Raw genomic sequence first — 14,820 nt, forward strand, 5'->3', positions numbered from 1 at the left:
GAGTGTGTTCTCAGCTCACGTCACCCTCTGTTGCCCTGTCGAATCCCAGGTGCCTAGCTACAGGGACACGAGAGGGCAGGCCTCTGCTCCCATGGCTTAAAAAGCCACCAGATCAGCATCACCCTCTGCCCACCTCTGCCAGGGACAGGAGGAAGGGCATCACGCCAGGCTCTTTTCTCCTAAGTTTGGGGAGGGGGGGCTCTTTTATGTTAAAGTTCTTGGCCAAATTTTTAAGAGTTTCAGAGGCAACCTGGGCAGACCAAATGTTTCATCCTACCCTGGGGTGAACAGACCTTCCTCCCTCCAAAAAAATAAAAGACTTCCCACCCGATTTAAGGGAGGTGGCTACCGCTCACCTTTCTGCTCCTGTGAGCCTGTGTAAACACGCACACCCCAGGCCTGCGGCCTGACCTTACTCATCCCGGGAGAAATTTTCTCAACAACAGTAGCCCCTTTCCTCCTAGTATTAGTCATATCAGTTCAATAAGCATTCATTAATGGCTGCTATGGCCAGGTCTGGGCTAGGCACTGAGAACACAGAAATTAATCAGACTTTGTATTTGAGAAGGTCAGAGCCGATGAGAAAAAAGACAAGGACACATTGGTAATGGCCATGAGAGACGCTTAAAATGCTGATGATAATGTGCAGAGAAATCGAGGCTCGTTCTCTAGGGGGTTGGTGCTGGGGGCCGGAGTGGGGAGGGGGTGGAGATCAGGGAAGGTGGTCTCTAGGAAAAGGGGGTGCCTGACAGGGGCCTTAGAGGAAGAAGGGTCAGATCTTGAGAGGGAAGGAGGGCAAGGCTGGGATCCGGTGGAGGAAGATGGACAGAGAGACTCAGAGAACCTTGTGCTTTGGGAACAGACCTTTGGGAGTATAGGCCCAGCCTCTCAGAAGCAGTGAGGCCATGCCTTGGTGTCCCCACAGGTGAAATGGTAATAGTGGTGGCAGTGGCCTACCCTGGGCAGGGTTTGGTGGTTCACTCTGCCCAGCCCTGTGTCCCTTTAAGGCCCTCTGCAGAGGGTCTCACGTGGCAGAGCTTTGAATGGCGCCACCCCTGTGCCCCCATAGGCTACAGGTGGGCCCAGGTACTGGTACCCTCAGTTCCCAGCATCCTCCCCTACTGATCGCAAGGTGCCCTAATAATGTCAGCATTTTCTGAATGTGCCATGTTGTGAAATGAAACCGGGTCGAGTCTTGAGAGACTGAGGTGTTGAAATCTAACCACCAAGGAGGCCTCCCTCCAGTTCTTGGTTCCTATAACCCCCAAACCCTTCGGGTGGAGGCGAGAGTAGAGACGGGAGGAGGTACAAGAGAAGAGGAAATTGGCATGTTGCAAGCAGAGACTGGCTCAAAAGCCCCAAGTACCAAGGTGTCTAATATTCCCCTGTCTGGTCAGTGTAGAAAACTGGTCCTTTGGCCTTCACTGGGTCAGAATCCACCTCTCCTGGCGGCCTGGCAAGGACTGAGACCCCAGGATGCCTTGTCAGCCAGCATAGCTCACACAGGCCTCGTCCTGCTTGGTGCTCCTCAGAGCAGCAGCCGTTCTTGCCCCCTTCCAGCTCCACCTCTGCAAGGAGTGGTATGGAGCTTGTGTCTCCTTCCCACCTTGGTGAAGAAGGGCCCTGAGGCCTCTTCTGTGGCTACTCCCTGCTCTGTAACGTCTCTCGAGGGTCTGGATCACCAGGGATAGGCGGCACCCAGAGCACTGGCCAGTTAACCCAGTTCCCCTCCCTAGATTGATTTCAGTAACTTCTGCATTCGAAACCGTTCAAATATGTCCCATTCCTAGGACAGAAGCACAGCTGTTCTCAAGGGATTTACCTGCCACAGGGCTAAGGCCTCAGCCCCAAGCTGCGGCTGACCCACACCCCTGTGACAGGGCTCTGGAAACAGAGTGCCGGGCAGGAGGGAAACTGGCACGAACTTCCCCCTCTGGCCCTCCTGCAAAACGTGGGGGAAGGAGGCTGAGCGCATGAGCTCTAAAGCCCCCTTCTTCCGGAATGCACCCAGCTCTTTGGGGCCAGGTGGGCTGCCTGATGAGGGGTCCCCCTGGAGATTCAGGCTGTCACGTGATATTTGGTGGTGTGTGTTCTTACGTGTTTGTTGGTTACATGTGTCTTGACATTTAGAATCATTTCCCACAGCATCGTTGCTTTGTCGGGAAGGGAAAATGGGCTGGAAGACGCCCAGCCTTAGGTTTCTGCCCCTCTTACCATTTAAAATTGACATTTAATTTTTCAAATCACTGTTGGTGCCTAATCACTTAAGTTATTAATTTATTCTGTTTTCTTTTTAAAAAAAAAATTTGTAACACGTATTTATCCTGTGAGTAGGTCTGGGGAGGGGTGGGAACGTGTTCACATGGGTCCTGTTTTCGCTGTGGTGACACATGGTACAGGCCTGGAGCTTGCAGGTCCCTTTTTACTATGGTGTTGGGTCTGGACAACAATAAAGTCCATTAGACGCAACCAGGAGGGCTGCTGAGTGTGTCTCGTCCGGAGGGGCTGGGGATGGAATGCACACACACTGGGATCCCGGCTCGGGGCTGCTGGCTGTAGGCCTGCAAACGACACCTGCCCTCAACGGGATAATCCTTCCTGTCACAGTCCCAGGACAGCGCTGTGCCAGTCTGCTCCACTTTCATTTGAACAGGAAATAACTGGGTATCTTTCTTGGCTGAGAACACATGTGAATCTTCCTTACCTCGGAAAATTGTACTCCTGGTGCATGAAATGGAAATTGTAGTGACATCTGCCAATTCGTCTTTCTTAGGAGGCTCAATGGACCAAAGAGATGAATTCTGAGCATGGCTCTGTCTCAGACAGACGACTGTCGGCCCACTTTCGCTGGTCCCTGAGGTCTCAAGGGTCTATGGCTTTTGGGCCCAAACTCCTCCACCTGCAGCCCCTGAAGCCCCCCCGGCCAGGCCACTGCAGTCCCAAGCTCCAAGATGGCTGGAACCTGAGGGCTGCCGCCTACTTTCCTCCTGGCCCGAGCCCAGCCCACCCCACCCCAGATTCTCAGAGGTAAGAAGGGAGGAATGTGGTAGCAGCAGCGATCTCTGAGCAGCCCAGCGTTCCTGGGGTCTGGAGGAGCTCCAGCCCGCCCTGACAGATGAGTCCCTTAACAGTATCCTGTTAGGGTGGCCCCCAGCCTGTGCACCCACCCCTCCACCCCTATCAATCAATCATCTGGGCACATCCCCGCCACCAGTCCTCACTGCTGATTGCTTTACACAGCACTTCAGTGTAGGGCACGCTTGCCTCCCCTGGGGCAGCACACAAGTCAGCAGGGCAGGGGCTGGTGTCCCCTCCTTCCTGTCCAGACACAGCAAGAAACCAAGGGTAGAGCCGACCTCACAGCCAGTGACCTCACAGCCAGTGACCTCACAGCCAGTGACTGAGGCGGGAAGAACGACGGCTTTAAAGGCTTCAGAGAGAGAACCTATTTTTATTCCTGTTTGAGACCCTGGTTCCCTTCTCTCCATTTAGAAGGGGTACAGCAGGGTCAGGGCACAATGAGGTCAGTATCTGCTCCTCACCAGACCGGCCCCATGATGACGGCCAACTGCTGAGGCGCTGAGCCAGCCAGCTTCCCTCAGGACAGACGTGAGAAACAACACAAACAAACAAACATACTTGCAGGAAACTAAGGATGCGCTCGCTCGCTCTTAACCAGAAGGGGGAGGCAAATGGTGGCATCTCAGGCACTGAGGCAGGAGAAAGGCTTAAGAGGCTGTCCTCCCCTCTGTGCGTTGTTGCTTGGTGTCGGGAGGACAGTCTCTGGTCCTGTGCCAGCCTGCTTCCCACCTACACTCCTCTCAAAAAAAGTACAAACAAACAGTGTAGGCACCCACAGACGTTGCCTCAGGCCCCTCAGAGAAACCAGAAGGCGGCCAGAGGGGTGACACACAGCCGCCTTCTTTGTGCTAGGGCTTGGCTCTGCCTCTGCTTTGTATACCACAGAGCAACAAGATTGTCTGAAAGGAGCCGGGAAGGAACTGCTACTTAATGGCAAGAACACCAGCGCTGTGACGTTCAGCCCTGTGGGACAGCCTGCAGGGGGTAGGGGACAAGGCCCAGAGAGTGTCCATCTCAGCTGCTTCAAGCAGCTGAGGAAGTCTTAACGGGGCTGATCCCAGTGTTGGGGGCCTGAGGCCCGGTTTAAGGGGCTCGGGTCTCACCTCTGTATCTGAGTGAGTGAGTCTCCGTGTGCCCTTCGGGCTGAGGGCAGGGGCCCACGAGCCCCCGCTCCGTCTCTCTGGCCCTCGGAAGGGCCTGGCTTCAGGACTGGACCTGCGCAGCCTCCCTCAGACCCCACCTGGCCGAGCACCTCTGCCCGGGACCTGGGCCCCCCTCCCCCACCACCACCACCACTACCACTACTGAGGTTGCCTGTGGCACCCTCACAAGTGCTTAGCAGGCCAGGGGATGAGGGTTCCCATTAGAAGACCAGTCTGTGGAAGTCACCACCACTGCCACCTGCAGGGCTGCAGCCCCCCGGAGGGCCTTCATCCTCATCTTTGTCTTCGTCAAAGCCCCTCCCCCAGTGTGGAGATGTGGGGAGTGCAGAGATGTAGGCCGCCCTGCTCCGCGCCTCCTTCTCCTGCTCCTGGAAATACAGATGGGGATGGGGCCGGAAGCTTAACGGTCAGTCAGGCAGGCTCTGCAGCCTCGGTTCTCCCTGCATGCCCCCAATGCCACCCAGCCCTTCCAAGCATCACCCCAGTCCCCAGGGCCAGGCACAGAGGAGCCACAGCTTCTGCCCTAGAGGCACTCCAGCTTAGTGGGAGGATGGGTGGGACAGACCCATAGCCATCCTGTATCTAGGCTTCCAAAGCATTCTTCCTCCTCCCCCGAATAGAGAGAGACTCCCAGCGGGGCTTCCCTGGTGGCGCAGTGGTTGAGGGTCGGCATGCCTGCCGATGCAGGGGACACGGGTTCGTGCCCCGGTCCGGGAGGATCCCACATGCCGCGGAGCGGCTGGGCCCGTGAGCCACGGCCGCTGAGCCTGCGCGTCCGGAGCCTGTGGTCCGCAACGGCAGAGGCCACAGCAGTGAGAGGCCCGCGTACCGCCAAAAAAAAAAAAAAACAAACTAACTCACTCCCAGCCCCCTGAAGGAAAGGAACTCATTTCTACTAACTGGACTGTGAACAGCTGACAAGGGCCTGACATGGCACCAGAAAGCAGAAGGTGCAGACTTCAAAGGTCACCTCACAGCCCCCCGGGACCCTTCTGCAGGCTTCCTGGAGTGGCTGTCCAGCCTCTGCCTCTCAGGGCACGAGGAACCCTCTGCCAGCGAGGAAACTCGTCCTCCCGCTGAACTGAGGCCAGCCGTGGATTCGCCTTATTACCACGGGCCCAGCCCTGCCTCCACCTGGACAGCTCGGCAGAAACGCAAAAGCAGAGCCAGGGTCCCCACAGCACGCAGGTGCTGCTGGCCAGGGGCCCTGACGTGCCCGCACCGGCTGCCTGCGGCAGCACTCCTCAGGCCGGTCCGCACGCTGGCTGTTTGTTTCAGCTGCAAAGTATGTTGATACCACCCTCGACTCTACAGAGTGGAGTCGAAGGCTCAGAGAGAAGAGGCTCAGTGAGTCGGGCGGCCCCCCCATCCGCTCGTATCCACTACTCACAGAGAGAGACCCTCCTCCAGCACACTTATGACACCTTAATAAAAAACTGATCGTTCCTCATGTCTGTTCCTCTGAAGTATGGGGCTACGCTACGTCTGTCTGGCCCACCAATCTTCCCCAGCACTGAGTGATAGCTGAACGGATCAAGGGGAAAAGGAACAGACTCCAAGAGAGGAGCTGTCACCATCCGAGCCGGTGGGTGCTGGGAAGCCCCTCCGCCCCCGGGGTCTGCTCACCTGCAGGAAAAGGATGTTGTCTTTGGAAATGGCTTCCATCAAGTCTCTGTGGAGGGTGGGCTCTGCCCGGGCTCGCGGAGAGCCGGGCTCAGCGTCAGGCGCCGCCCGGGGCCGCTGCCGATAGACGAGCACGTAGGCGGTGTCCTTGGGGAAGAAGGAGGTGACGCTGCTGACAGACTCAAAGGAGGAGAAGGACACGCGGGTGTCGTTGAACAGGTACCACTGGTGGTCGGGCTCGGGCCCGTCAGCCGCTCCCGCGTTCGGGGCCGGGCGGGCCGCTCCCTCGCGGGCGTAGCAGTAGTAGTGGCCGCTCTCCGAGGACACCCCGGAGTGCACCACGACGCTGCAGAGGTCGTAGGCCTGGCCCCGGCCCCCGGCCAGCGGCAGCCGCAGCAGCAGGGGAATGGAGACGTCGTCCAGGATCTTGCGGCGCCGCATGGTGCGCAGGTCGAAGGAGAAGCGCAGCAGCGTCAGGACGAGGTAGCGCGGCCCCTGGCTCAGCTCCACCACCTTCTCGGCGTCCTGCAGGGAGGCGCACGACTCGCAGCGGTAGCGGTTCTCTGCCGTCAGCCTCTCGGGAGACAGGAAGTAGTTGACCAGGTCCAGGACCGAGCGGGAGCCCTCCGCAGAGGGGGCGGAAGCATTGCGGAGCGGCCCTGGGCCCAGGCCGGCCTCCTCCTCCTCGGCCTCCTCCTCTTCCACCTCCTCCTCCTCCTCTTCCTCCTCCTTTGCCACCTCCTCCTGACTGCTCTGCCCCCCGGGGCCCTGGGGGCCCAGGCCTTCAATGTTCAGGACGGTGGGGGGAACGTCCCCTGTGATGCAGTGCTTCCTCTGCCTCCGAGGAGCCGCCCTGCTTGGCGCCTGGGCTCGCGATGGCGAAGGGAGGTCCTGGGCGCCGACGTCCTCTGCAGGGAGCATCACTGAGCCCAGGCGGCGGCGGCGGCGGCAGCGCTCAGGCGGGGGAAAGGCGAGAGAGAGGTCCGTGAAGGCCTCCTCCCTGGTGGAGATGTTAAGGCAGCGGAGACAGCATATCCGAGTCACGATCTTGCCCCCGAACATCTTCTCCACAGAGGTTGGGCTCGGGCTAAGGGGCTCCTCGGGCGGGGAGGGCAAGCTGGACTGCTTGAGCTTTTGGCAGATCCTCGTCCCAGTTTTCTCCTCTTCATGCAGCCTGGTGCAGGGAGCAAAGGGCCTTCGTCCATACACACAGACCCATCCCCAGTGCACTGGCCGGACCTGTGCATCTACCTTACTCAGCTGGACACATGTTTACACGCATGCAGGAGAAGGCACGGGGAACATACATATGCATGTACAAAATGGCATCCGTGCACATGCACTCGTAAGCCAGGCACACATGCTACATACTTACCTGCATAAGGCTCACAAACCTGCCACAAAAAGACGTGCATGTGCCCCCAGAGAGCTGATGAGAAAACACACATGCACACTCAGGCAAGCACAGCATAGTGTACATACACACACTTACCCTCCCAGTCACGGTTCATGTCAGCATCTCCAAAACTTCCCTCCCACTCGGCCCCTGTCCCCACACTCACGACACACATCTGCTCCAAGCCTTTCACAAGCGCAGGGCTGTGCCCCCGTTTCCAGGAAGAGACGACACAGCCCGGGGTGGGGGTGGGGGGGCGCTTTCCCTCGAGCACCCTCTCCAGACCTGGAGCCCCCAGGCAGAGCCAGGCCTGGCCTCCCTTACCGATCCAGCAGGTACTTCAGGTACTCCGAGCAGTCCTGCTGCGTGCCAGGGCTGAACCAGGGTGTCCAGGATGCAGACAGAAAGCTCTCTGGAGAAATGGCAGGCCGCTAGGACCAAGGAGGGAGAAAGACAGGGCCAGGAGCCAGGGCCACTCACCAACCAGCGCCACAGCATGCTAGGCCTGAGGACGGCCCTGGGGACTCTCTGCCCCAAACTTCCAGCCTCCCCACTAAAGTCCTCCCCCTTCCCTGACTTCATCCCACCAAGGCCATGCAGCCTATAAGCAGGACATCAGGTCATGGAGGTGAACAATCCTCCGGGAGTCTGCTCCTCCCTGACACACCTCACATTTCACTCCAGGCCCTCATTCGTTGCCATTCCCTCTGCCTGAAACACCCTTCGCCCCTGTCAGGAGCTTAGCTATGGAGTCCAAGTCCCAGGTGCAGTTAGTGTCACCTGTCCCACAGTGTCTTCCCAACAGCCCCCATGCCCATCATGACCAGCTCTTCCTCCCTAATACGCACACTACACTCGCGTTCCCTCTGCTCGAGCACTACAGTTGCTATCTGCAGGTTCCTCTTCCCCTCCAGACTACGCGCTCCGTGGAGGCAGGACTGTGGCTGACTCATCTCTGTGCCCCTGCACAGGGCCTAGCATAATGCCTGCCTGGCCAAGGGCTTTAGGTTCCAGGAGGGCAGAGAGAGGGATTAAAACAAATACAGCCCTCAGGGTGCCTGGCAGGCAATATGAGTGCTCAAAAATGACAGCAGACCAACAAAGCAACACCTAATAGAATGGACTGAACCACTGATGGGAGAGATGTGGGCAGCACAGCACAGAGGGGCTCAGGAGGCACTCCCTCGCCTGCCCGGTAAGGGCGCTGAATCGGCCCCTTGGGGCTTTAGCTGTGAACCCATGCCAGCCTGGACTGGGGCCCAACAACTCACACCAGAAAGTGGGAGCCCACAGCCAGATGCAGGCAGGTCGTGGGGAAGGGGAGGGCTCAGACCGGGCCTCCTCTCCAGCACCCCCGACTCCCCCTGCGCTCACCTGGCTGTGCTCCAGGAAGGCGAAGAGCCACTGCAGCTTGGTCATCAAGGGCTGGGAGTTGTTCTCAGTCAGACGGAGCACACAGTGTCTGAAACTTCCAAACAGAGCGGGGCACCTGGAGTAAGCCAAGGGCACCCAAAGAACCTCTGCTCCCCCATCCTGTGGCAACCCAAGGACTCCAAGCTCAAATCTGGGCCAGGCGCCAGGGAAGAGGAGCAGGTGAACAGCTCGGCTCGCAGGTGACCCCTGCAGTCCCTTCCAGTTCTAACAGCCCACGACTCCACAATTTGAAGATTCGAATGTCCTAAGGTCTCGTGGTCTCAGGGTTTTAAAGTTGGAACTCTCAGACATGCTCCAGAGTCCATGCCAATAGCACCACCAGCCACTCACACCCCTTCTCCCTGCTTCCCCGAGAAATGGCGTTCAGACCCATCCAGAGCAGCACGCCCTGCTCCAACCTTGGCCCTCCAAGCCAACTATTACGGCCCCTTCTCAGGGCCCCTGCCACCCCAAGTTGTCCCTCTGCCTTCGAATGGGAGGGGGGTCACTGTGAGGAATATGCTGAAAAAAGAGGACGGGAGTAGACTGGGGCTCATGAAGGGGTCTGATCCCATGGGAGATAAGAAAGAGCCCCTCCTGACAACCACATTCCCTGGAACAAGCCAATTCCCAAGCCCCAGCTGAGCTCCTGTTCTCCCAAGAAGCTCTGGCTAGACAGGTAGGCATCTCTCCAACCTGCACCCACGGTGCGGGACAGTATAACCAAAGTGCGGTCCACTCAGCAGTCTGTGACAAAGTTCAGAAACTGAGACTTTAGAACCTTGTATAGTGATTTGACAGTACTATGACCGTACAAGCACACGATCATTTCCTAGTAAGTCATTTTATTGTATTCTACAAAGGGAAGAGTCTGCAGCAGACTGGAAGTTCAAAAAACGAAACAAAACTAGTCCTTCCCCAGGCAGTTTGAGAAGCACAAGAGCAGCATGTTAGGGCTTCCTAGAGTTCAGCTCCAACCTCCTCCTGGAGCTGAAGCTCAGAGAAGAAACTGCCTGGAGGTCCTACCACAGCCAAAACCAAGGCTTAGTTCCACTGTGACTTTTGAAAAAGATGTCTAAGCGTGGTACTGGTGAAACACACACACTTGAAAAGATCAATAGAACAGAATAAAGAGCCCAGAAACAGACCCCCATAAATATAGTCAACTGATCGTTGACAAAGGAGCAAAGGCAATATGATGGAGCAGAGAAAATCAGGTCAACAAATGGTATTGGAACAAGTATACATCCAAAACCAAAAAAATGAATCTGAACACAAACCCTACACCTGTCACCAAAATTAACTCCAAATGGATCATAGACCTAAGTGTAAAATTCAAAACTATAAAACTCTTAGAAAATAACAGGAGAAACCTAGTGACCTTGAGTGTGGTGAGGCCTTTTTAGACACATCACCAAAGACACAATCCATGAGAGAAATAATTGATAAGCTGGATTTCACTGAAATTAAAAAATTCTGTTCAGTACAGTATCAAGAGAATTCGAAGACAAACCAGAGACCGGGAGAAAATATTTGTAAAACACACATCTGATAAAGGACTGTTGTTAAAAAAAAAAAAAAAAAAACCCTTAAAACTAAACGATAAGAAAACAAACAACCTGATTAAAAAGTGAGCCAAACATTTTAACAAATATCTCACACACACAAAAAATTATATATATGTGTGTATGTATGTATGTATATATTGTATGTATGTATATATATATATATATATATATATATATATATGTATACACACACACACACACACAGATGGTAAATCATCATGTCAATCAGGGAAATACAAATTAAAACAACAATGAGATACCGCTGCACACCTATTAGAAAGGCTAAAATCCAGAACACTGACAACACCAAATGCTAGCAAGGATGTGGAGCAACAGGGACTCTCATTCATTGCTGGTGGGAATGCAAAATGGTACAGCCACTTTGGAAGACAGTTTTGCAGTTTCTTACACAACTAAACATACTCTTCCCATCCTATGCAGCAATCACACTCTTTGGTATTTACCCAAAGGAGCTGAAACCTTATATCCACACAAAAACCTGCACAGGGATGTTGATGCAAGCTTTATTTAGAATTGCCAAAACTTGGAAGCAACTAACGTGTCCCTTCAGTAGGTTAATGGATAAATGGCACTGTGGTACATCCTGGCAATGGAATATTATTCAGTGCCAAAAAGAAATGAGCTATCAAGCCACAAAAAGAAGTGGAGCAACCTTAAATGCATATTGCTAACTGAAAGAAGCCAATCTGAAAAGGCTACATACTATATGATTCCAAATATATGATTCCAAATGTATGATTCTGGAAAAGGCAAAACTATGGAAACAGTAAAAAGGTTGCCAGGAGTTAGAGGGGGATGAACAGATAGAGCAGAGGATTTTTAGGGCAGTGAAAATACACTAGATGAACCTCTGGAACAACATTAAATGCACCATTTGCATTACAGGGGTCCCAGAAGGAGAAGAGAGAGAAAGGGCATGAGAAAATATTTGAAGATTTAATAGCTGAAGACTTCCCTAACATGGGAAAGGAGGAATACATCGGCACATATTAATCAAATTGACAAAAATTAAAGACAAAGAGAAAATATTAAAAGCAACAAGCGGAAACCAACAAGTAATATACAAGGGAATCCCCATAAGGTTATCAGCTGATTTTTCAGCAGAAACTCTGCAGGCCAGAAAGGAGTGGTATGATATTTTTAAAGCAATAAAAGGGAAAAACCTACAACCAAGAATACTCTACCCAGCAAGGCTCTCATTCAGATTCGACAGAGAAATCAAAAGCTTTTACAGACAAGCAAAAGCTAAAACAATTCAGCACCACCAAACCAGCTTTACAACAAATGCTAAAGGGACTTCTCTAGGCAGAAAAGAAAAGGCCACAACTAGAAATAAGAAAATTATGAATGGGAAAGCTCACTGGTAAAGGCAAACATACAATAAAGGTAGGAAATCATCCACACACAAGTATGATACCAAAACTAGCAATTATGAAGAGAGAAGAGTACAAATGCAGGATATTGGAAATGCACTGGAAATTAAGAAACCAGAAACTTAAAAAGCAAGCTTGCATATATGTACAGACTACTATATCAGAACCCCATGGTAACTGAAAACCAAACATCTACTCTACGCTAGATACATACACAAAAAAAGAAAAAGGAATCCAAACTCAACACTGAAGATAGTCATCAAATCACAGGAAAAGAGAACAAAGAGGAAGGGAAGGAAAAAGACCTACAAAAACAAATTCAAGGGCTTCCCTGGTGGCACAGTGGTTGAGAGTCCACCTGCCAATGCAGGGGACACAGGTTCGGGCCCCGATCCGGGAAGATCCCACGTGCCACGGAGTGGCTGGGCCCGTGAGCCATGGCCCCTGAGCCTGTGCATCCAGAGCCTGTGCTCCACAACGGGAGAGGCCACAACAGTGAGAGGCCCGCATAACGCAAAAAAAGAAAAAAAAAACAAATTCAAAACAATTAACAAGGGCTTCCCTGGTGGCGCAGTGGTTAAGAATCCGCCTGCCAGTGCAGGGGACACGGGTTTGAGCCCTGGTCCAGGAAAATCCCACATGCCGCAAAGCAACTAAGCCCATGCACCACAACTACTGAGGCTGCTCTCTAGAGCCTGTGCTCTGCAACAAGAGAAGCCACCACAACGAGAAGCCCGCACACTGCAATGAAGAGTAGCCCCCACTCGCCACAACCAGAGAAAGCCCGCGTGCAGCAACAAACACCCAACACAGCCCAAAATAAATAAAAATAAATTTATTTTAAAAAATTAACAAAATGGCAATAAGAACATACATATTGATAATTACCTTAAATGTAAATGGATTAAATGCTTCAACCAAAAGACACAGACTGGCCAAATGGATACAAAAACAAGTCCCATATATATACTGTCTACAAGAGACTCACACTTCAGGTCTAGGGACACATACAGACTGAAAATGAGGGGATAGAAAAAGGGTACTCCATGCAAATGGAAATCAGAAGAAACCTGGAGTAGCAATACTCATATCAGACAAAATAGACTTTGAAAGAAAGACTATTACTAGAGACAAAGGACACTACATAATGATCAAGGGATCAGTCCAAGAAGATATAACAATTATAAATATATGTGCACCCAACATAGGAGCACCTCAATATATAAGGCAAATACTAACAGCCATAAAAGGAGAAATCAACAGTAACACAATAATAGTGGGAGCCCTTAACGCCCCACTTTCATCAATGGACAGATCATCCAGACAGAAAATCAGTAAGGAAACACAGGCCTTGAATGACACATAAGACCAGATGAACTCAACAGATATTTATAGAGGATTCCATCCAAAAGCAGCAGAATATACATTCTTCTCAAGTGCACACGGAACATTCTCCAGGACTGACCACATGCTGGGCCACAAAGCAAATCTTGGTACATTTAAGAAACTTGAAATCATACCAAGCAGCTTTTCCGACCACAATTCTATGAGATTAGAAACTGATCACAGGGAGAGATCAAGATATCGGAGTAGCAGGACATGAAGTTCACCCTCTCCCACAAATACATCAAAAATATATCTACACGTGAAACAATTCTCACAGAATATCTACTGAACGCTGGCAGAAGACCTCAGACTGTTGAAAGGGCAAGAAAATCTCCACGTAACTGGGTGGGAAAAAAGAAAAAAAAGAAGAAAAGAAAGCAAGAAAGGAATTGGGACGGGACCTGCAACATTGGGAGGGAGCTATGAAAGAGGAAAGGTTCCTGCAACCTGGGAAGCCCCCTCACCAGCAGGGAGGTCAGCCAAGATAGAAGGGGAGCTTCAGAGCCTTTGAGGAGAGCGCAGCAACCTGTTTGAGGCAGCCAGAGCAGAGGGAGAACTGCAGAGATGGTCAGTGCCACCACCCTGTGCTCCCTAGCCTGACACACGTCTGCCAGAACTGAAAAGGGCTGGGTGCTGGAACTTGGGCTTTGGAGATCAGAACTGGGAAGAGGACTGGGGATGGCTGTGTGGAGACAGACAGGGGTGGGAGTGGTGCTGGAATCCAGTACAACCACGGCTGGGGGTGTATGTGGAGGAAGCCTGGGACGTCATAGAGGTCAGTCACCACTGTTTGGGGGGTGTACAAGGGGAGGGGTGGGACCCAGATTGCAGCCTTTTTCCCTGTGGGCACGCATGCAGAGGGCAAGACACTGCCTGCATGGGCTCCAGGGGCAGTCGCAAGCCTCCACTGCCGCCCACCTAAACACCAGGAGCAGTCACAAGCCCCCACTGCTTCTCTCCCACATCCCAGGAGTGGTCATGGGCTCCCCCCACCACCCTCCCAGACTCCAGGAGTGGTTGCAAGTCGCATCCACTCCCATCACATGCCCTGAGGGTGAGTCTGGGCCACTACCACCTCTGAGAACCCCAGGACCGGGCACCAGCCACCACACCTGCACACACCCTATCAAGGGGATAACAACCAGCACAAGATGAGAAAAGAGGCTACAGGGATCCATACTAAAAACAGCCCTCACACCAAATTTATTAAACCCACACAAGCTACACAGGGATGAAACCACATATAAATAGTTCTCCTAGACCACAGTAGATAATTGTTTCTCCTTAACTTACAGAGTAAGAGAAATATAAGTAACATGAAAAAGCAAAGGAACCACTCCCAGTTAAATGACCCAGTGCATTCCCCTGAATGAACAATGAAGCAGACCTCTTCAGTCTAATAGACACTGATTTCAAAAAGGAGATAATAAAAATACTGAAGGAATTAAGAAAGGCTATTGACAGAAATGCAGAGTACTGTAAAAAGGGACTAGTAACTATAGAGAGGAACCAAGAGAAATTAGAAAACATATTTGCAGATATGAAAGCTGAGCTAAAGGCAATGAACAGCAGAATGAATTATTCAAAAGAATGAATAAGTGACCTGGAAGATAGAAAAATGGAAATCACCCAATCAGGACAGCAGACAGTACACAGATTAAAAAACAAAAAACAAAAAAATTTCTGTAAGGGCTTCCCTGGTGGCACAGTGGTTGAGAGTCCACCTGCTGATGCAGGGGACATGGGTTCGTGCCCCGGTCCGGGAAGATCCCACATGCCGCGGAGCGGCTGGGCCC

The 14,820-nt window shown here is 52.5% G+C and overlaps 1 protein-coding gene across 1 annotated transcript in view; it reads right to left on the reverse strand.

The window, feature by feature from the left end:
• Positions 1 to 4,444: 4,444 nt before the first annotated feature.
• The window catches only part of USP35 (ubiquitin specific peptidase 35), a 67,682-nt gene continuing 57,306 nt past the window's right edge, over positions 4,445 to 14,820 (reverse strand). Inside the window, exons 7-10 of the mRNA XM_007455305.1 lie at positions 8,638 to 8,731; positions 7,588 to 7,694; positions 5,871 to 7,041; positions 4,445 to 4,612 (exon numbers count right to left, since the gene is read on the reverse strand). Coding sequence (XP_007455367.1) covers positions 4,445 to 4,612; positions 5,871 to 7,041; positions 7,588 to 7,694; positions 8,638 to 8,731 — 1,540 coding nt within the window. The remainder of the gene's footprint in view (positions 4,613 to 5,870; positions 7,042 to 7,587; positions 7,695 to 8,637; positions 8,732 to 14,820) is intronic.

This window comes from Lipotes vexillifer, unplaced genomic scaffold (genome assembly GCF_000442215.2).
Source record: "Lipotes vexillifer unplaced genomic scaffold, Lipotes_vexillifer_v1.1 scaffold276, whole genome shotgun sequence".
In the NCBI taxonomy this organism is placed as follows: Eukaryota; Metazoa; Chordata; class Mammalia; order Artiodactyla; family Lipotidae; genus Lipotes; species Lipotes vexillifer.